Source organism: Salvia splendens, chromosome 2 (assembly GCF_004379255.2).
Source record: "Salvia splendens isolate huo1 chromosome 2, SspV2, whole genome shotgun sequence".
Classification (NCBI taxonomy): Eukaryota; Viridiplantae; Streptophyta; class Magnoliopsida; order Lamiales; family Lamiaceae; genus Salvia; species Salvia splendens.
Window position 1 is genome coordinate 15,416,620 of NC_056033.1, and position 23,336 is coordinate 15,439,955.

At 39.3% G+C, this 23,336-nt stretch overlaps 2 protein-coding genes across 2 annotated transcripts; one reads left to right on the plus strand and one right to left on the minus strand.

The window, feature by feature from the left end:
• Window positions 1-3,399: 3,399 nt before the first annotated feature.
• Window positions 3,400-18,978, plus strand: LOC121789938 (clathrin heavy chain 1-like). The gene is made up of 30 exons (XM_042188269.1): window positions 3,400-3,787; window positions 4,036-4,240; window positions 6,016-6,104; window positions 6,211-6,289; window positions 6,382-6,509; window positions 9,893-9,991; window positions 10,083-10,191; window positions 10,312-10,391; window positions 10,602-10,829; window positions 10,917-10,982; window positions 11,278-11,394; window positions 11,498-11,695; window positions 11,809-11,925; window positions 12,037-12,096; window positions 12,228-12,314; window positions 12,479-12,562; window positions 12,662-12,796; window positions 12,887-12,949; window positions 13,024-13,128; window positions 14,151-14,263; window positions 14,345-14,597; window positions 14,681-14,817; window positions 14,896-15,174; window positions 15,261-16,263; window positions 16,382-16,867; window positions 16,973-17,143; window positions 17,220-17,405; window positions 17,874-17,996; window positions 18,136-18,246; window positions 18,438-18,978. The coding sequence occupies exons 1-30, from the start codon at window positions 3,743-3,745 to the stop codon at window positions 18,600-18,602; spliced, it is 5,121 nt and encodes a 1,706-aa protein (XP_042044203.1). The 5' UTR covers window positions 3,400-3,742; the 3' UTR covers window positions 18,603-18,978.
• LOC121789951 lies at window positions 7,027-7,752 on the minus strand. Its single transcript, XM_042188276.1, has 2 exons — window positions 7,561-7,752; window positions 7,027-7,358 (listed from the first exon to the last, which is right to left on the minus strand). Exons 1-2 carry the CDS (start codon window positions 7,574-7,576, stop codon window positions 7,042-7,044), a joined length of 333 nt encoding a protein of 110 aa, XP_042044210.1. The 5' UTR covers window positions 7,577-7,752; the 3' UTR covers window positions 7,027-7,041.
• Window positions 18,979-23,336: the final 4,358 nt, after the last annotated feature.

Here is a 23,336-nt window from a genome sequence, read left to right on the forward strand (position 1 = left end):
TCTCTTCGAATCAATCCATATGCTTGTTTTACTGTTGGAAAGGGTTCTTTGTTGATGATTTCCTTTTTGACCGCATCATATTTGTGATCTATGGCTCGTAGGAACTGGTATACTCGGAATCTCTGTTCTCTATGGTTGTATTTTTCAATTTCTGTCGGATAACTCATCGGATTCGGATCTCGGGTGTCAATCATGATCCATAGATCCTGAAATTTGTTCCATAGTTCCTCTAATGTCATCGTCCCTTGTCTCATGTCGTATGCTTGTTGATGCAGATCCCATATTTGGATAGGGTCAGAACCGTTTCCGTATGTGACGGCGAGTCCATCCCATAGGTCTCTCGCCGTCTCATACCGGGACACCTCATTCACCAGGCTTGTCTCGAGGTTGTTGATGATCCAATTGAACACCGTATCATCCCGTTGTTGCCATTTTGCATAACCGGGGTCTTCGATCGGGGGAGGTTTTGAAACTCCGATTATGTGAGAAGTCAAACCTTTTCCCCCGATTGCTCGCTTCATGAGGGTCGCCCATAGGGGATAATTATCTCCGTTCAGTTTGGTTTTCACAGAGACCTCCCCGAAATTCTCGGGATGGTCTGGTTGAACTGGCTGGGTCATTTTCGGTGGCTTGGTTTCTAGTGGCATGTTGAAATTTTGTTTCATGAACGCCGCAAGTTGTGCAGCAAATTCGGGTGGAAAGGCGGCAGATTGGCTGCCTTCGGTTTGAGGTTTTTTTGGAGTGTTTGGTTCTGAGTCTGACATGGTTTGGGTTGCTGATTTGCAGGTTTCGGTTTGGAGGAGATTAGGCTATGGCCGAGAATGGTTAGGGGCGATGATGACTTTGTTTCTGAGTCCCATGGAGTATGGAACCAGCTCTGATACCATCTCAAATGGCGTATGGAATTGAGAAGAGGAGATTAGAGAGAGAAGGAATCATTGTATTGCTATATTTACTTTGTACATTCTTTTCATCCTCTTATAGGTGGAGGATTAATGTAAATAAGGTAGAGAACCAATCTATTCCTAGTAGAATCAATTACGTATAAATTACATGCTAATTGCGCTACTTTCCCGGGATAGATTATCTTCTGCAATCTTCATTAATCCTCTGTAATCTTTCCTTCTTGACAAAGTATGAGTGTTTATGTTAGATAGAAATGTATAGGTGAAGAGAGGGGCATAAGATTTAATTGTGAAGAAATTAAAATAGTAAGTTAGGAGGCAAAAACAGAGACTATATAGAAAGTATGACTTTATTAAGCCATCCATATCTCATCCCTTCAAACCATTACTTGCTTTAATTATTCATGGATCTCACGTTATTTTTTACACATATCTTGCTCAACAAATAACAATATAACACCCACCACCCGTTGTCTCCACCCCTCCCCCTTAACTATTAATGAGTCCCGCTATTTTATTTATCCAATTTAAAAATGCAATTTAATTAACAAAAATGATTTAAAATACTTATTACAAGTATAAAAAATAACATAATTATAAATCATAAAATTACATAATAAAGAATCCTAAAAAAATAAAAATTAGTACATAAATTAAAGATTACTATTTTCGGAGGTGATGCGAGTGGGCTTCACGACCGAATCCAGGGGCACCATGTGGTGGGGGGCGCGTGGCAGGACAACCGCACTCCCTCTCCCTTCGTGTGAGTTCTGCTGGAAGGGGATGCTCTAAACTACACCAAACATCCGCAACACGCGTTGCGAATGCTCTGAACTACTCCACATCTTAACAGTTTTATCAAGATTAGCAAGTTTATCATTTTCTTTATTTACATTGCTCCCTGTCTAATTTCTTTTATGAATATGCTTACTTCATTTATAAATGAACACAGCGTGCTTTTCTTTATCAACCCAAAATTGGAAAAAAAATAACTTATAGGTTATTCTTTCATTTAAACATTAGTTGAATTTTAAATGAATTAAAAGACAATTATTAGGGATAATATTCAAGAGCAGGTTAACTAGTACAGTAGATTATATTGAAAAGTATGTTAAGTAGGCAAGCAGAGAAAGAGAATGCAGGGAAAGAGTTAAAGTAGATAAAAGTAAGATCAATATTAAAAGTGAATAATATATATCATTGTTTTTATCCCTCATTCGTTCAGCACAAGCCAGCTGGATTCACAATGTGTAGAAGCGGAGTGAGTCCTCATTAGCTTAGGAGCTTGTCATTTGGAGTACTTCTTGTTGATAGCTATTAGAAATGGGCCACTCATCCCTTAAAAGGCCTCATAAGGGGGAGGGTTATCCACACTTATATAGATTAGATGAGATCTTCACCAAGTCGAAGGCCTCATAAGGGGGAGGGTTATCCACACTTATATAGATTAGATGAGATCTTCACCAAGTCGATGTGAGACAGAATTTAGAGGATTTAACACGCCCCCTCACGTGTGGGCCGGAAAGGACATCGGTCTTCCATCACGTGGGTAGGCAATGCAAGAGAAACCATCATCGATGTGGGCCGGAAAGGACATCGGTCTTCCACTCGTGAGGTAGATAAGAGATAAAGAGAAAACCATCATCGACTTGGGCCCGCTCTGATACCATATTAGAAATGGGCCACTCACCCCTTAAAAGGCCTCATAAGGGGGAGGGTTATCCACACTTATATAGATTAGATGGGATCTTCACCAAGTCGATGTGAGACAGAATTTAGAGGCAGCTCACCAGGCGATTTGGACACTTTATTTATTTCCCTTCACAAATGCACTCTTCTTATCGCTTTTCTCATTCCTGTCTCTCCAAGTCCTACTTTCCTACATATTTGCAAGCAACATCAATTTGTACGGAGCAACAAAATAGACACGAGATCAATTGTTATATAACACTCTTTCCGTTCCAGCTCAGATGACACAATTTTCTTTTTAGTTTGTTCCAAATAAGGTAACACATTTTTATTTTTGGAAAGTTTTTATATCTAATTAATATACTCAACCATTTTTTTCTCTATAATTAAAATATTAAACTCTCTTTCTCTCTCTAGCTAAATACTACTACTTATACTCATTTGTTCTCTCTAATTAAATATATTAACTAATAACTTTTAAAATTTTAGACTAAGAAATGTTTCATCTTAATCGGGAGAAGGAGAAAGGAGTACTAGCTTATGCTTTAAGAAGCCATTATGATAATCTTGATATAATACTTCCTTTTGAGCATTTCCTTTTCGGCACACAATTTTATCTATTTAATTTTGTGAGTTGAATAGAGAGAATAAAGTAAGAGTAAGAAATATTTTTATTATAAAACTGTGTTAATTAAAATGAGAAGTCCAAAAAAAATTGTCACTGAAAAGTTACCAAAATTTTCAAATAAAATAGAGAAAATAAAAATAAAAGGACAAGTAACTGCATTACCACTAACCGCAGACAATCAGCCTTCCCACCGCTCACGCACTTGCATTAGAGAAAAACAATTCCTCTACGATCAGGCTCAGATCCCTCTCCTACTCACGAAAATTCAAAGTTTTTATATTACAACCAGAAAATGAATTAAATACATTTCTTAGTTTAGTTTCTCTCACTGCGTCTCTCCACATTTCTCTTCCCCTCTCCAGATCTCACTCTGGTTGCTTACCTGAGGGTTCAAGGGTTTCTCTCCCGCTGCTCCAGATCTCATAGCGCCCGTTGGCGCCGTCGTTTTTCTGTTAATTCCTACTATCCTTTCCCAGATCCGGAGCTCCGAACTAGAGGATTTGATTCGCCGTCTGACATCATGGCGGCCGCAAATGCTCCGATCACCATGAAGGAAACCCTAACGGTATTAATTTGATCGTTCTCCGACCCAATTTCGAGCTTTGATTCAATTTCCAACTGTTTTGACTATTCAATTGGCTGAAATGATTCAATTTGGCATAATCATCACTTGGCACTGTTAATCACTGTGGAGTTCGAAAAACATATCGTTTAGTTTAATATCAGATCTATCAATAATGTTCTTAGGCTTTTGTGATTTGAGCTGGTTTCAGTGGAATTCATGTTTTTGATTGTGTCTTGTGGTGATTGCAGCTGACTAGCATTGGGATCAATCCACAGTTCATTACTTTCACAAATGTGACTATGGAATCTGATAAGTTTATATGTGTTCGGGAGACGGCACCTCAAAACAGTGTGGTTATTGTCGATATGAGCATGCCAAATCAGCCTTTGAGGCGTCCTATCACTGCAGATTCCGCTCTTATGAATCCAATTTCTCGAATCTTAGCTCTAAAAGGTGACCGAGTTCTCATTAGCTCTTTTTAGATTTAAAATTTTTATATTTAACGATTCATTTGCACTGGATTGAGTTGATTGTAATAATTTTTATTTGGGGCCTCATTTACTAGGACATCAATACTTAGAGTGATTTGTTTGTGTGTTCTCGCGGTTAACTGAAAGTAGCCAAAAACATATTCTTGTCTCTGTATCTGAAACTCATGTGCCTGAGTGAGTACTGGTTAACATTAGCTGGTATCATCAATGTTTTGAATAAGCAACAACCATGAATGTCAATCTGGGAGAATTGTTTAAACTTAGAGCCAGTATATAATGAGAAACGAGCTGCAGCTGTAGATAGGGAATTGAGACTTGGGTCGAGTAATATTTGATGAGAACTCAAGATGGTGACGTTTTTACCATTTCAGTTCGTTTGATCATTCTACGATTATGATTTTGTCTTCTTAGCTTCCAATGCTATTTTTTCTATATAACCTTTCAAAGCAGTTAAAAGGGTGAGGTATAACAGCTGTTAATATTGGAGGTTGATTTTTAAAAGGCGCAGCTAGATGCTAAACACTTGTGCACTAAATAGTAGAGAGGCTAAATGACTATAATACTAAAAAACAAAAAATAGATTATTTATTAAAAGACCATTATTTCTAAAGCTTTGGGTTGAAGGGCTGAACTCAACAATGACGAAATTCCCTTGGCTACTCTAAATTAGGATATTGATGTCAGATAATATCCCTGCTATTTTAAATTGAAGTAGGGAACTGGAGCCAGGGATGTCAAGAAGGCTGAGGATTATTCCTGTTCTATTGGGGAGATTATTTTGCATGTTTGGCTCTACAATTTTCTGGTCATAATTTTTCTACAAAGAATAACTACTTTCTGCTCATAATTATTTTATAAAGAAATATTGTTAAATATGTTTATGAAATATTGTTTGTATATTATCTACAGAACCCCTTATAGTAATAATACTGGTTAAATATGAAATGTTGTTTGTATATTATCTACAGTAGAAGCATACATAAGTGATTCTAATCCTATGTCACTAATGATCTCTCATTTAGTGCATGTATTTTTCTCAAATAATCTTAATATTCTCCAATTTTGCAACCAAAAACCATTAACCATCACCATTGTATCTAAATTTGCATTTCAAGAGAAAAACCAATTTCCAGCTTTACAAATATATTGAATTGATTTATATTTTAACAAATGTAGTAGTATATGTTTATGTATAATTATTAGAAATTCCACTTCTGAGACTCCTTACAACATAATAGAAATACTGTCAATTTCCTCAACTCTTTTGAAAAACTCTCTTCAACATATCCAAAATTGATATTGAATTATTGATATCAAACACATCCTTGAAATTTTTCTTTATATTGTTATTTAATTAATGTTAAAATTATACTGTGTTACATCTAAGGTGTGCTTGGTAATATGAGGGAAGTTTGAATTGGTGTCAGTTGCAATGGATGGATAGAATCTTCCATTTGTGATGGAAATGTCCCATTCTGCACTTTTGGGAATATGGAAGTGGTATTGGTCCTATTGGAGGAACGGTTCCTCCATACTAAACAACTGCTTCATTCCAATTTCCCTCTCTAAAACCTCCGATCAGCCACCCCTTTAGTTACTGTAATTGCTAATGTTGTCATGTTCAATAATATGCTTGGGGCTGTATTAACTGGGACCACATTTGTTTGTTTAACAATATAGCATGCTTTAATTTTCTCTTGGTGTTTATACTGATTTTTTTCTTAAAATGTATTGAAGCTCAACTTCCTGGAACTACGCAAGACCACTTACAAATATTTAACATTGAGGCAAAGGCCAAACTGAAGTCCCATCAGATGCCTGAGCAGGTGGGATTTTCTTACCTGTTTAATACTTTGTTCCTTCTCGTATAATGTTTTATATGGTGGGTAGATTTTGGATGTTGATTTTCCTGGATATTATACTTTCCCACAGGTCATATTTTGGAAGTGGATTACACCTAAGATGTTGGGTTTAGTTACACAATCATCAGTGTATCACTGGTCAATTGAAGGTAATGATGGCATGTTCTTAGCTTCTGATTCAGTTTTGTTGGGTTTCTTTCATCGTGGTCTCTTTTGATTTGAAGATTTTCTTTTTGAACAGGTGAGTCTGAACCTGCAAAGATGTTTGACCGAGCTGCCAATCTAGCAAACAATCAGATAATTAATTATAAGTGCGATCCATCCGAAAAATGGTTGGTTTTGATAGGGATCGCTCCTGGTTCTGCTGAGGTTCGATCCATCTAAACCATGCATTACATTTTGCCTGTATATCATAGTTTCCATGGATTATTTGCTTGTGAAAAAGTTTCCTTCTGTTAATTCAGACTACAAGACTTCAAATATTCCAATGGTTGTTGTACTGTGTTCGTTTGTATACATGTGGAAATTGGCAGTAAAATATAAGAATGCTACTTTCCAATAATGGAGATCTATGGGAGTAACATAAATGTACATACTTAGTGGTAGAATTCTTGTGGAAAAGTAAGTCAGTGTTACTTTGTGTACTGCTTTCTTGGATTTTGAAGAGTATCTAGAACCGTTTGAACCATGTGGTAGATTCAATGTTTTTAAGTCGGTGAATCGAACCGCGTTGCCATAGGACCGATATATCGACTCAGTCGATATATCGGTCGACTTAGTCGATATATCGATAGTAAGTCGGGCGACTCACCAGACAAGTCGTCCAGGTCCCTCAAGACCGATATATAACGATATATCGGGCGACTTGCCCTTTTACACATGTAAAATATGCAATATATACTCACCAGAAGATGCATTGCACCATATCTCTCTTTCCTTCATATGGCCAGAACCCATACTTCCACCCAGGGTCTTTGGATTTAGCATGCCTCTTTGGATCTTTGGCCATTGCAGCAAGTTCTGGTGGCATCTCTCCTAATGTGCTAGCAACTATGGATTCAAAGTCCTTCTCATTAGGAGTGACATTACCAGACCCAGATGATGGAACAGCAGCAGAATTTGGCTCATCGGACGCAGCATACCCTCCAGTCAGCTCTGCATCGGCTTCAGCAGCAGCTGCTGCATTTGGGAACACCACTTCGACTGTAGCATTTTCATCTACAATACATCAAATGCAACGAAAATGAAGAGTCAAAAGAACAGATGCAACACTGCTAACAAATCATAATAGAACACAGAACAGTCAAGAATTGAAGTTGCTCTAAAAAATAACAATAGAGAACAGATGCAGCGCTTGAGGAACTCAAATAATAGACGAGAGAGGAGAGACATAAGAGAGGAAGAGGAACTGGAGCATTACCGGAACTAGAGTTCATCCTGAATGAGGAGAGGCGGCGGATGAGGCAGGCCGGAGGCGTGTCCAGGAGAGGCGGCGGCGTTCTTCAGTTTCTGGAGGTGGAGGGAGCGTCGGCGGCGGCTGCAGTTCTGGAGGAGGAGGACGTGGGGAGGGGGTGTGGGGGATGTATAAAGAAACCCTAATGGGCTGAATAGACACCAATGTTTTTAAGTCGGTGAATCGAACCGCGTCGCCAGAGGACCGATATATCGACTCAGCCGATATATCGGGCGACTTAGTCGATATATCGATAGTAAGTCGGGCGACTCACCAGACAAGTCGTCCAGGTCCCTCAAGACTGAATGACTGATATATATCGATATATCGGGCGACTTGCCCTTTTACACATGTAAAATATGCAATATATACTTCAAATTACAACAGGAAAAAACACAGCATCATATTGTTCAATGATTTAGTCATGTTCAACGATTTGCATGATAACAACTAACAAGCAATTAAGCAAACTCAAAGCACAGCATCATCCACTTGGAAAGCCCCTGCAGCTGAACCTCCACCACCCTCTTCATCATCTTCGTAATCAGATCCACTCTCATCTCCCATTTCATCATCCTCTTCACTTGACACTTCATCTTCAACTGGAATTGCAACTGTCCTAGGTTGCTTAGTCCTTTTACTTGCAGCAGCAGCAGCATGTTTAGATCCACTCTTCCTTTTCATTGCAGCAGCCCTTGGCAGATTACGACCTCCTAGACCTTGAGTTGCACCAGTAGCTCTCTTGATTCCTGCAGGAACCACCTTTCTGCAGAAGATGCATTGCACCATATCTCTCTTTCCTTCATATGGCCAGAACCCATACTTCCACCCAGGGTCTTTGGATTTAGCATGCCTCTTTGGATCTTTGACCATTGCAGCAAGTTCTGGTGGCATCTTTCCTAATGTGCTAGCAACTATGGATTCAAAGTCCTTCTCATTAGGAGTGACATTACCAGACCCAGATGATGGAACAGCAGCAGAATTTGGCTCATCGGACGCAGCATACCCTCCAGTCAGTTGTGCATCGGCTTCAGCAGCAGCTGCTGCATTTGGGAACACCACTTCGACTGTAGCATTTTCATCTACAATACATCAAATGCAGCGAAAATGAAGAGTCAAAAGAACAGATGCAACACTGCTAACAAATCATAATAGAACACTGAACAGTCAAGAATTGAAGTTGCTCTAAAAAATAACAATAGAGAACAGATGCAGCGCTTGAGGAACTCAAATAATAGACGAGAGAGGAGAGACATAAGAGAGGAAGAGGAACTGGAGCATTACCGGAAATAGAGTTCATCCTGAATGAGGAGAGGCGGCGGATGAGGCAGGCCGGAGGCGTGTCCAGGAGAGGCGGCGTCAGTTCTGGGAGGAGGAGGGGCGGCGTCAGTTCTGGGAGGAGGAGGGGCGGCGTCAGTTCTGGGAGGAGGAGGACGTGGGGAGGGGGTGTGGGGTTTTTTATAAAGAAACCCTAATGGGCTGAAGTGGGGGTTTTTATAAAGAAACCCTAATGGGCTGAATAGACACCTACCTGTCCGCCTGGCCCAATCTGGAGTGAAGCCCATTAAGTCGTCCTCGACTCGATCAGGCGACTAATCGGTCGAGTCGCGCGATATATCGGACGACTCGAATGTTAGTCGCCTAAGTCGCATCTGGGTGTGTATCGACCCTTGGCCTACCGATACAGGCGATATATCGCGATATATCGCGATATATCGGACGACTTACAAACAATGATAGACACCTACCTGTCCGCCTGGCCCAATCTGGAGTGAAGCCCATTAAGTCGTCCTCGACTCGATCAGGCGACTAATCGGTCGAGTCGCGCGATATATCGGACGACTCGAATGTTAGTCGCCTAAGTCGCATCTGGGTGTGTATCGACCCTTGGCCTACCGATACAGGCGATATATCGCGATATATCGCGATATATCGGACGACTTACAAACATTGGGTAGATTCTAGCTGTATTTTGGGAAATGAAGAAGCGCTTGTGACAGCCATTTATGTCCTTTTACTGGATTTAAAATCATTTTGCTGCTTCCTCATTCTAACTTGCTACTAAGCTTTGTTCATGGAGCATAACAATAGTGCATAGGCTCATTGGATAATGATGCGGGTCCTCTTTTTCCCTCACTGTCCCTTCTCTTTTGATTCTCCGGACTGTGTTCAGTTGAATCAAACTGCAGATATATTGTGCTTCAGTTGCTATTATCTATCGTAGTATTTCCATCCATCAATTGGCTTTTATGTTTATCATTGAAAACTAATGCAGTGAGATGATATTTATTTTTCTTAGAGGCCACAACTTGTCAAAGGAAGTATGCAGCTATTTTCTGTAGATCAGCAACGTAGCCAAGCACTTGAAGCACATGCTGCATCATTTGCCTCTATCAGAGTACGAAATCATTTCTTTGGATTTGTGACATGCTCTATGCTGTTTCTATGAACAAATTTTGTATTATACCTTTCTGTCTGATTGTGAACAGGTACCAGGAAACGATAAGGATTCCATTCTTATTTCCTTTGCTACGAAGACCTCTAATGCTGGACAGACTACTTCTAAGTTGCATGTTATTGAGCTTGGTGCTCAGCCAGGTGGGTTTATCTTCCTTTCTTTGTTGTTTTCTGTCATTGTCATATTATCTGTATATAAGTGGATAGGTAATTCATCACGGGGGTCTCTATCCTACACCTTACAACTGTCAACATTTACAGGAAAACCATCATTTACGAAGAAGCAGGCAGATCTTTTCTTCCCTCCAGATTTTGCTGATGATTTTCCAGTGGCCATGCAGGTATCTCTTGTTGGAGAACTTATGATTTTATTATGTTTTCTATGTGGTGTGTATATGAACTATCATATCTGTCATTACTTTGGAGTTGTGGACACTTTTGGTTTTCCTGTATCTTATGAATCTATTTGGACCTTTGTAGGTGCTAACCATGTAGTTAGGCATCTCACTTTTGTTCCACAATGCTTATTATATTATATTTTACTTTTGCAGATTTCCCACAAGTATGGCCTGACATATGTGATCACAAAGCTTGGCCTGCTATTTGTATATGACCTTGAAACTGCAACAGCTGTTTACAGAAACAGAATTAGCCCCGATCCCATATTTCTAACATCCGAAGCTTCATCAGTTGGAGGTTTCTATGCAATTAATAGGCGTGGCCAAGTTTTACTTGCCACAGTAAATGAATCGACTATTGTCCCATTTGTCAGTGGACAAGTATGTTTTCCAACTTCTACATGTTGCACCAGTTATTGAGAAGTCTACTATGTTTCAAGAATTTTAGTCTTAAATGGTTAATGGCAGTTAAACAATCTGGAGCTTGCGGTAAATCTTGCCAAAAGAGGAAACTTACCTGGTGCAGAGAATTTGGTAATTTTTTATTTGGATATTCATGTTCTTTTCTTGCAAAACATGTTTGTGATATGCAAAACATTTCTCGCGAACCACTGATGGAACTTGGAAGCTTCTCCATTATGATTTATGTGTTAAAATCATTCATGGTTATTATTGAGTCAGTTAAAACTTAAAAGCTGTTTGGTTATTGGTAGACTGGCTATATATTTTTATGTATGAAAGGTTACAACTGTCTTCGTTGCTCCTATGATTTAATTTTTAGTATGATTGGGGGTATACCTAGATTTAAATTTCCCTGCCTTATTCTCAGGTTGTTCAGCGTTTTCAAGAATTGTTTGCTCAGACAAAGTACAAAGAGGCTGCTGAGCTTGCTGCAGAATCTCCACAAGGCATCCTTAGGACACCTGATACTGTTGCCAAATTTCAGGTACATCATGTTCACTATCTATCAATGATTTTCCCAAGCCCCAAGCATGCAGCTGGTGGAAGTACAGCGGTATAATTTGTTAACCACTTTCTGTTTTATTCAGAGTGTTCCTGTACAAGCTGGGCAGACACCACCTTTGTTGCAGTATTTTGGAACACTTTTAACCAAAGGAAAGCTCAATGCATTTGAGTCTTTGGAATTGTCTCGACTTGTGGTCAACCAGAACAAGAAGAATCTACTGGAGAACTGGTTGGCTGAAGACAAACTGGAATGCAGTGAGGAACTTGGAGATCTCGTCAAGGTGAAATTCTCAGAAGCTTTAATGTATCCACTGGCCACTTCTTTACTTGTTTACCCTGAATATCTTCATCTCTGTTTGCCTAACACGAATCTGCTTCATATTAAACATTCTAGACTGTTGACAACGACCTTGCACTGAAAATTTATATCAAAGCCAGAGCTACACCGAAAGTTGTGGCTGCTTTTGCCGAGCGTCGGGAGTTTGACAAAATCCTGATTTACTCAAAACAGGTCTGGTTTTGGATAACTATGTTTGTTGGAGTAACTGGACTCCTTTATTGTTAGTAATGTCATATCCTTGTGTAATCTGCTCCAATGAAGTTGTTATTTATCTTGAAACAGGTTGGGTACACACCTGACTATCTTTTCCTTCTGCAAACCATTCTTCGAGCAGATCCTCAGGTATGCTAAACAAATTTTGGTCTTTTCATTATATTAGGATGTGTGCTTGTTCTGTTTCAAAAGATCTTGTTTTCCAATGACTTATTGTTTTAGGGAGTCATTTGGGTTTTTAATGTATTACTTGCCTGCAGGGAGCTGTTAATTTTGCCCTTATGATGTCTCAAATGGAAGGAGGTTGTCCTGTTGATTACAATACCATTACCGATCTATTTCTTCAGGTCCGTGCGTATCTTGTTTTGCAAACATTGTGACTTGCATTGCCAACATCCTCATCTCAGTTCTCCATTTCTTGTTTGAAAAATTGAAAGCATGTCTTCTTTCCCCCTGTAACGCTATTCGCTAATTTGGTAATATATGTGGCTGTTGAATATTTTTTCTCCAGAGGAACTTGATTCGTGAAGCAACGGCTTTTCTGCTGGATGTTTTGAAACCAAATTTACCAGAACATGGTTTCTTGCAAACAAAGGTTAATCATTATTTTTCATCCTGCTATTAATCAAAATCAGTCTACCTATATATATCTAGACCATGGCATGAGTCCATGACCATTTTTCTCTCTGTATAGGTCTTGGAGATAAATCTTGTGACATTTCCGAATGTTGCTGATGCTATTTTGGCAAATGGCATGTTTAGTCACTATGACAGGCCACGGGTAGCACAACTATGTGAGAAAGCTGGTCTTTACATTCGGGCACTTCAGGTTTTGGCAATCTTCTTCATTCTTTGGCCACTGTCAAGTATATGAAGTATTTATTACTGTATGTGTTGCTCAATTCACTTTTATTTGCAGCATTACTCCGAACTGCCTGACATCAAGCGAGTTATTGTGAACACCCATGCAATTGAGCCACAGGTTGCTAACATTTTTTTTGATCTTTTCCTTGTCTTAAGCTGGTCTTGTCAGTGTTTAATGGTCAATCATTTCAGGCACTTGTGGAGTTCTTTGGGACACTTTCTAAGGAATGGGCTATGGAGTGTATGAAGGATCTGTTATTGGTTAACTTAAGAGGAAATCTTCAGATAATTGTGCAGGTATAAATAGGGGTGGGTCGATACGAGATATCGTATCAAAAATGTTGTATCGTATATCGTATCGAAAATATCGATCTGAAATAATTTCATATCGTTATCGTATCGAAAGTTTCGATATATCGAAGTTTCGATATATCGAACTTTCGATATGGATAATATCAATATCGTTATCGTATCGATATTTCGATATATCGTACCGAAATTCGATATATCGATATATCGAATTTCGGTACGATATATCGAAATATCGATATCGTATCGAATACCTGTATATCGAAAATTATAATTTCAAAACTTAAAATTCACACAAAAATTAATAAAACTTCAACACAATAAAATTAATAGTGTTATATAATCTCCATAATCAAAATACAACACAACGAAGTATCGATATATCGAATTTCGGTACGATATATCGAAATATTGATATCGTATCGAATACCTGTATATCGAAAATTATAATTTCAAAACTTAAAATTCACACAAAAATTAATAAAACTTCAACACAATAAAATTAATAGTGTTCTTATCTCCATAATCAAAATACAACACAACGAAGTACAGTTAAATGGATTTATATACATTTATAATTTTAAATTTTAATATGTATTGAATTTCAATATGTTTCGATATATACGATATATATCGTATATTCGATATAAAACGATATATCGCGATATAAGGAAATTCATATCGTTATCGTATCGAAAACTTACGATACGGTATCGTATCGTATCGAAAATTACGATATATAGAAAATTCGATAATTTTTCGATATTTTTCAATACGATACGAGCGATATATCATTTTTTTGATATTTTCCCCCAGCCCTAGGTATAAAGAGTGTATAAATGTGGTTCGTATAATATATTGTCCCTTCAAACCCTTTTTTCCTTATCATTTTTTTCACGCTATCTTTGAAGTGTGTCAGAAAGCTGCCCTTAGAAGATTTTAATCAAACCATTGACGAATTTTAATGTGTAGTAGTCTTCTTATGCTATGTTGTCTTTCTGCATTTTTAGGTTGCTAAGGAGTATTGTGAACATCTGGGAGTCGAAGCATGCATTAAGCTCTTTGAGCAGTTCAAATCATATGAAGGGTTGTATTTCTTCCTAGGATCGTATTTGAGCTCCAGGTAATCTATTTATGGACGAGTCTTGTAGCATGAGTGAGGATCTATTTCTAATCAGGTTACTAACTATTTATTACCTGGCAGTGAGGATCCCGAGATCCACTTTAAGTATATTGAGGCAGCTGCTAAGACTGGACAAATTAAAGAGGTCGAACGTGTTACAAGAGAATCAGAGTTCTATGACCCTGAAAAGACTAAGAACTTTTTAATGGAAGCAAAACTTCCTGATGCACGTCCATTAATCAATGTGTGTGACCGATTTGGTTTTGTGCCCGACCTCACACATTACTTGTACTCCAACAACATGCTTCGCTACATTGAAGGTTATGTGCAAAAGGTTTGTATTTTTCTGTTGAAAATTTTCATTGGATAAAGAATTTTTTATCCATGCAAGGCTAACCTTGCTGTTTCTATACATAGGTCAATCCAGGAAATGCTCCTTTAGTTGTTGGACAGCTGTTAGATGATGAATGCCCAGAAGATTTCATTAAGGGCCTTATCCTTTCTGTCCGCTCTCTGCTTCCAGTTGAACCTCTTGTGGAGGAGTGTGAGAAGAGGTACTATATCTGCTCTCCCAACTTGAATTGGGGGCATGTTTTTCCTTGATATCCTTATGCTTAGCCTCTGATGTGCAGGAATCGGCTTCGCCTGCTTACCCAGTTTCTGGAACATCTTGTGAGTGAAGGAAGCCAGGATGTGCATGTTCACAATGCTTTGGGTAAAATCATAATTGATAGCAATAACAATCCAGAACACTTCCTCACTACCAATCCATACTATGATTCACGTGTTGTGGGAAAATACTGTGAGAAGCGTGATCCTACACTTGCTGTTGTTGCATACCGCAGAGGGCAATGCGATGATGAACTCATCAATGTGACAAATAAGAACTCTTTGTTCAAGCTGCAGGCTAGGTTTGTCATTTATGGCTTTATTCTGTGATTTCTTACTTCAGTATCATTTTTTTCTAGAAGTTAATTTGTTGTCATCTTTTTCTCAGGTATGTTGTTGAAAGAATGGATGGTGATCTCTGGGCCAAAGTTCTTGATCCTGAAAATGAATTCAGAAGGTTGCTCATTGATCAAGTTGTATCTACTGCTTTGCCTGAAAGCAAAAGCCCAGAGCAAGTCTCTGCTGCTGTTAAAGCTTTTATGACAGCTGACCTTCCTCATGAGCTAATTGAGTTGCTTGAAAAGATTGTGCTTCAAAACTCAGCATTCAGTGGGAACTTTAATCTGCAAAATTTACTTATCTTGACAGCAATTAAAGCTGACCCATCGAGGGTTATGGACTATATCAATAGACTCGATAACTTTGACGGACCAGCTGTTGGTGAAGTGGCTGTTGATGCTCAATTGTATGAAGAAGCTTATGCTATTTTCAAGAAGTTCAACTTGAATGTGCAGGCTGTTAATGTGTTGCTGGAAAATATTCGGGATATTAACCGAGCTGTGGAATTTGCTTATCGTGTTGAAGAGGATGCTGTTTGGAGTCAAGTTGCTAAAGCTCAGCTTCGGGAAGGTCTAGTTAGTGATGCGATAGAGTCATTCATTCGTGCAGATGATGCAACCCAATTTCTGGAAGTAATCCGGGCTGCGGAAGATGCTGATGTTTATCATGACCTAGTGAAATACCTTCTCATGGTCAGGCAGAAATCAAAGGAGCCCAAAGTGGATAGTGAGCTCATTTATGCATATGCCAAAATTGAGAGGCTGGGTGACATTGAAGAATTTATTCTCATGCCAAATGTTGCAAATCTGCCTAGTGTTGGTGACCGCTTGTATGATGAAGCCTTGTATGAGGCTGCAAAGATTATCTTTGCTTTTATATCTAACTGGGGCAAGCTGGCCTGCACTTTAGTTAAGTTGAAGCAATTCCAAGGGGCTGTTGATGCAGCTCGCAAAGCTAATAGTGCAAAGACATGGAAAGAAGTATGTTTTGCCTGTGTGGATGCTGAGGAGTTCCGATTGGCTCAGATCTGTGGTCTCAATATTATCATACAGGTATTCTATAGTTATTTCTACTGTGGATTCATAAGATAAAAGCAGGTTCCAGTATCACATCCAGTGAGCTGTGAACTTCTAATCTCTTTGTGACCTTTTAACACTCTTGTTATTATAGGTGGATGATCTGGAAGAGGTCAGTGAGTATTATCAGAATAGAGGATGCTTCAATGAGCTAATATCTCTTATGGAGAGTGGTCTAGGGTTGGAACGTGCACATATGGGTATCTTTACAGAGCTGGGAGTCTTATATGCCAGATACCGCCATGAGAAGCTCATGGAACACATTAAATTGTTCTCCACTCGTCTCAATATTCCCAAGCTGATCAGAGCATGTGATGAACAACAGCACTGGCAAGAACTTACATACTTGTACATTCAGTACGATGAGTTCGATAATGCTGCAACTACAGTCATGAACCATTCACCTGAAGCCTGGGATCACATGCAATTCAAAGATATTATTGTCAAGGTTGCCAATGTGGAGCTATACTACAAGGCCGTACATTTCTATTTACAAGAGCACCCAGATCTCATCAATGATGTCCTGAATGTCCTTGCACTTCGCCTGGATCACACTCGTGTTGTGGACATTATGCGAAAGGTTCATGTTGAATTAATGTGTTATATGCCTATTAACTTTGTAATTGTTTGGTTTCCAGCAGCAGCATTAACTTTGTACTAATAACATTTAATTTTAACCATTTAGGCTGGTCACCTACGTCTTGTTAAGCCATATATGGTTGCAGTCCAGAGCAATAATGTCTCTGCAGTGAATGAAGCTCTGAATGAGATCTACACAGAAGAAGAAGATTATGACAGATTACGTGAATCTATTGACTTGCATGACAACTTTGACCTAATTGGCCTTGCCCAAAAGGTGAGTTGGAGTATTTATACAACATCCATGAAACATTGGAAAAATGTAAACATCTCCCCTTTTTTTGCCTGAACAGATTGAGAAACACGAACTGCTTGAGATGAGGCGTGTTGCAGCCTACATTTACAAAAAAGCAGGCAGATGGAAGCAGTCAATTGCATTGTCAAAGAAAGATAACCTCTACAAAGATGCAATGGAGACAGGTTCACAATCCGGTGATCGTGAACTTGCTGAGGAGTTGCTTGTTTACTTCATTGAACAGGTATGACACTAAACTTCATATAAAATCTTATTTCTGCAGTTATCAAAATATTATGATAAGGAATTACGTAAAAAATATACCTCGTTTTCCTCTTCTCAGAATAATTTTCTGTTTTATGTAATTACCCAGCCCTAACAAATTTGGTTGTCCTAGCCTTTAACAATTTGTATGTTGTATATGAGAACTTATACGTGTAAGGTCTTTGACATTTCTGTTGTACCGTTATTTAATTTGGGCTGGTTTTATGGTGCACAACCCTTGTTGCTCTCAATAGCTGGTTGACTATGTATTACTTTATGCTTCAATAAACTCATGTTTTAGATAAGTGTTTGAAGTTTGTACCTGCTTGATAGTGCATGAAATATTCTTGTTTTGGGCAGTTCACTTGCTTTCTGGTGGAGCTATGTGAAGTAGTTACTGTGGATGTTTGTAATTCTGATGTCTACATATTATTTCTGTGATTTGTAGGGGAAGAAGGAGTGCTTTGCTTCTTGCCTATTTGTTTGTTACGACTTGATTCGCCCAGACGTCGCACTTGAACTAGCCTGGGTGAATAACATGATTGACTTTGCCTTCCCCTATCTGTTACAGGTAACAAGCTTCTCTCCTTACCTTCATAATATATCCCTAGGTTTCTCATAATAATTTAAAGAGCTACCAAAATTAATAATATGTGTACTTGATCACTTGATTCATACATAACCCTGTCCAATATTTTCCCATCTTGCAGTTCATCCGCGAGTACTCTGGCAAAGTTGATGAGCTAATCAAGGACAAGATCGAGGCTAAGAAGGAAGAGAAGGCTAAAGAAAATGAGGAGAAAGATGTCATCATGCAACAGGTATAATATACTAGCAAGTTCTTTATTGAGAAAGAGTTGGTATTATAATTCTGGTGATACAGCGTTGCTGCTGTTCATTCATTGCGTCTGCTCTTGTACTTAAGTCGTGATGTCTTCACTATGATGCTCTGGTTTGAGAATAACGTGATTGGATGCTGATGATGATTCGTCTTGCTTGATATTTGGTGCAGAATATGTATGCCCAGCTGTTGCCTCTTGCTTTACCAGCCCCGCCTATGGCAGGCATGGGTGGTGGTGGTATGGGAGGGGGCTATGCTGGTCAGCCAACCCCGCCCATGGGGGGTATGGGAATGGGAATGCCTCCATTTGGAATGCCATCAATGGGGTCATATTGAGCTCGAACTAATTGTGCGATAGTTGGTGAGCGAGAAGTGGATGGATGTCCATGAAGTTTTCGTGTTATCTAGTACAGTACCTCGCTTTCCTAACAGTTGAAGGGGCCAATGGTAGAGATGGGGGATAGAAAATAAAAGATGATTTGGTGTTTGCTGTGATAGGGTGGTGGGATGCGAGGCTTATTGTAATATTCTTTTCTTTGGTAGTGAGGCATTTTTTTTGCAGGTCTAGGCCGCAAGCTGAGGTTATTTGTATTTTAAAAGTAAGTACTTGAACATGACAAACAAATATTACAGGACTAATTTGTTATCTTATATTTTTGTTTGTATATAAACTGTCTCGATTTCTTCTCCATTAAAAGCGTTTCTGATGGTATGTTTACTTTGTCAAATGCTATACTCTCTCTTCACAAATTGATGCGAGTAATTCTATTAATAAAAGTTCTTTTTTTTGTTTCATTTGGTCTAACTAGATAAATACATTGATTCCCTACATGAGCTATACCTCTATTGTATCCTACAATATTATTATGATCTTACAATATTTGTTACTTATTTTATGCCTTCGAAAGGACTTAATGTGATGATAAATAGATAATGTGAGTGAAATGTGAAAGCTCATCTTTTTAAGTAATGATGCTCTTATAAAAGCTTGCAAGTATGTTGGCTATTTTTAGTATAGTGAAGCGGAATGAGGGTGGGAAATGATATTTTTATTCAATTTTTATTGCAGGCCCCTAACAAAAAAAAATATCGCCAAAATATCGTAGCCATTTTTCAGACCAAAATGCCCAAATCCCTTTAGGGGCATTTTTGTAACCTTACCTTTAACATGAGGACATCCACTGCAGACCTACTCTCTGTACTCGCATAGTCCATAACTCATTTCCATTCTCACACTTCACATTTCATTTCACACTGCAATTTTCCGATGATATATACAAATTGTAAGGCACAAATTCTCCTATTTTGAATTCCCATCTTCATTCCTCCAGTCATTACCTGCACTCATTCCTGCACTCGCTACTGAGGGTTCATTCTTCGATTTCGCTGAGTTTGACATCGGCATTTAGGTAAGTTCTTCCACTGTGACAGGTAAAATGTGGGATGTTTTTTGTGAGTTCCTACGGCTGACTTTGGTTGTGTACAATTTAGTGTGTTTTCATCCCAATAGCTGAGTTTCACATTGCAATTTAGGTAATTTCTTCCACCGTGACCGGTAAAATGTAGGATGTTGTTTGTGAGGTCCCGCGTCTGATTTTGGTTGTGTTCAATTTAGGGTGTTTTCATCTCTATGTCTGAGTTTCACATCGCAATTTAGGTCATTTCCACGGTCACCGGATAACTGTATGAAGCTTGTTGTGATTCCCGCAGTTGATTTTGGTTGTGTTGAGTGTAGGGTTTATGGGTGTCGTTCCAATTTTTGGGCTGTGTCATTCCAATTCTTGGAGAGTGGTCTGACAAATAATAGCGTATAAGGTGTGAAAAACTTTTTGGTTTTACTTTTCAATTCAGGTCCTTTTGCAATGTCGTCCTCTAGTTCTCAATCTTTCGGCTCAAGTTTCAACTGGGATTGGCCTCGTCCACAGATTGTGTACTGTAAGCATGATCTTGAGGCTGAGCTCGTGATATCTAGGACGACAGCTAATCCTGGGCGACGTAATTATCGTTGTCCAATATGGAAGGAAGATGATTGTAGATTCTTTCGTTGGTTTGATGCGGGTCTATCGCCAAGCCAAGACACTTACTTTCAAAGGATCAAGCTCGAACGAGACAAGTTTGAAGAACAACTCCGATGCAAGAATACTGAGGTGTGCGTTCTTGAAGAAATATTGCGGATGAAAAGTGACGAATGTGAAGAGCTGAAGTTAAAGCTGAGCATGAAGAGTGAGGAGTGTGTACGTCTTAATGTAGAAGTTGTCAAAACCACCAAAATGTCTCGAAATATGAAGATTTTAATATTGTTGTTATGTGTTGTAATTTTTTTCCTAATGTAATGGTAACACTTTTCTTCTCTTCTCCAATCAATAACAGGAGCTTAAGTACTAAACGTTTTAAGTTTCACTATATTTATAAGGTAGGTAAATAAGAGACACTTTAACTATTGTACACGATTGAAGTATTACATACCTCTCAAGTGTACACGATTGAAGTATTACATACCTCGCAAGTGAGTTCCCGACGCAAGTTTTATAATAATGACTGAAGTACCCTTATTTTGGTGAAATACCACCATTCGTACAAAACGTTTTGTTGAATAACACCTGAAGTATCCATGTTTGGGTGAAATACCATCATGCGTACAAGACGTTTTGTTGAATAATACGTACAAAACATTTTGTAAAATAACATCCTATGTACAAACCTAAAACATGCAGTGCTCATTAATAACATATGTATAGGTAGTTATCAAGACACAAGAAGGGTCTTCTCCTATAACGGATACACACAAGTATAGTACAAAAATACAGACGAAAAATACAGTTAACCACAAATACATACAAGAGGCTTCCCATTAAGCATAATGTTTGTCAAAAGGCTGTCAACTGCATACATTAGCACTAACAAAAAACCAACAACATTTTCAGATTTTTCAGGTTCCCAAACTCGATCCCCGCGATTATTCAATCCTGATCCCCGCGACGGCCACAACGTTTCGGCTGACCCCTGGTGCGACGTGTGCTAGTCCTTGTACCAGTGGGATTAGTCTACAACAAACAAGACACCGGTCAAATTGAGTACCATTGGTCAGGAAATGAAAAGTGAAAAATTGACACCACCCACTACCTCTTCGTTTGGCCGCGTAGACCGACGTGTGCGGGGTCGTCCCCGACTAGGCAGATTGGTCTGTAACAAACAAACCATTAAAATATTGGCCAATGGTTGGGAAAGAAAAGTCAAAAATTGATACCGGATACTACCTCTTGATTTTGAGACATGGTAGACGACTCTGCCCTGACCCCACCATCCGTCGTGGGTGGCTCACTGGGCTGACTGGGCTCATTGAGCTGTGAACTCTGTCCCACTTCGGTTCGTGCATCTACACGGGGATCATTGGTGCATGTCCTCCTGTTATGACCATCTTGTCTGCACCGACGACATCTGAGTATAAAGGTGCGTCGTAGTGACTCAGAACCATCCGCATGATGACACACCTGGGGCTCTTCATGCCTCAATTTCTTTGGCCATCCACGCTGTCGCTTTGTCCTTGGGGGTGCCAGTTCGAATCCAACGTCAGAATTCTTGGGCCAATTATCCATCCCATTGATTGGGAACAAGACATTCTCGTACAGAATCGACATTGTAGACCGCAAATTATAGCGGGATACATAGTCTGATACATCATTCCCATTCTTGTTAATTGTAGCGATGGCATGAGTGCACGGGATCCCTGTCAACTGTCACGATCTGCACGAGCAAGTAAATTCACGCATGTTCACTACATACTGGCCTGCCGGTCCCGACACTTGGTACGAATCCTCTCCGTTCCATGTTGATCTCTAGGAAGACGCCCTCACGTACAACTTATCCATGATCTCTTTGATAATGGGTGGCAGTGCGTGATCGTACGTCCTGATCCACTGGCCTCTGATCTGAATCCTCTCCATTTGACTAGTTCGGATCTCCTCTAACATTGTGATAATGACCAACTTGCGAGCAATTGCTATCTTCGAATTAAAGGTCTCGCAGATATTGTTGAGGATAACGTCACAACAAACGTGTGACGAGAAATATGCCTTCACCCATTTTTCTTTTGGGGCAACATCGAGTAGGTATTGATGCGCTTGCGGATATATAATCCGCAACGCATCCATCCTCTCCACGTACTGTTCGTGGGTTGTACTGGATGCAAGCTCCCATAGTAATTCCTTGAAATTTTCCCTGATGAATCTCTTCTTGAAATTGTTGTAGATGTGCTGAACACAGAAGCGATGCTCGCTATGTGGAAAATCCTCAACGATGGCTTTTGCAAGAACTACCAAATTAGCACATGTATAAGCCACAACACAAAAGCTATAATCACAATCGAACTATTACGCTATATGATTAAATCACAAGTAAAGTACTATTATTCAAAGAATCACAATTATAGTTTACACTTTTTTAATGAAATCACAGTACGCGTACCTTTTGCTGATCCGACATGAAGACGTATCTTGGTGCATTCTCATGTATGTGAAGGTCCTCTGAGAGGTAGGCAAGAAACCATTTCCATTGATCGTAGCTCTCTGCCTCAGTCACAGCCCACACAATAGGCCACCAACCGTTGTTTGTATCAATCCCCATGGCCGTCATAAGTTGGCCTCGATACATATCTCTCAAGAAACAGGAATCCAAGAAAATAATTGGACGGCAAAACCGCGTCCAACCATTTTTTAACGGCCCGAGGCAACAGTAAAACCTCATGAATCTCGGTCCCTCAGCTTCAGGATCCCTGAAGTTTTCGTAGTGTATATGCACACTGGAACCAGGATGTGTCCGTTCCAATTCAGATTTGTAGTCGAACAGTCTCCGGTATTGGCGTCCCACCTTGCCAAAGATACCTTCTATGCACTGTCTCTTGCGCGGTATGCCTTCATCCTACCAACTCTTAGCCCGAACTCCTCATCTACACACTGCCTTATAGCTGCCAATGGAATGTGGGGATTAGCTTTGATTTTCTCCATGTAACGCTCAGCTAGCCACTTGGACGTGAGCCATCTTTGATCCAACACTTGCGAGCACGTGTGAGCA

Bases quoted from the DNA above. Each gene is read 5' to 3' on its own strand.
- LOC121789938 (XM_042188269.1), top strand. From the start codon at position 3,743: ATGGCGGCCGCAAATGCTCCGATCACCATGAAGGAAACCCTAACG. The intron at 6,290-6,381 runs GTAATGATGGCA...CTTTTTGAACAG, and splicing joins GTATCACTGGTCAATTGAAG to GTGAGTCTGAACCTGCAAAG. The intron at 14,818-14,895 runs GTACTATATCTG...TCTGATGTGCAG, and splicing joins GTGGAGGAGTGTGAGAAGAG to GAATCGGCTTCGCCTGCTTA.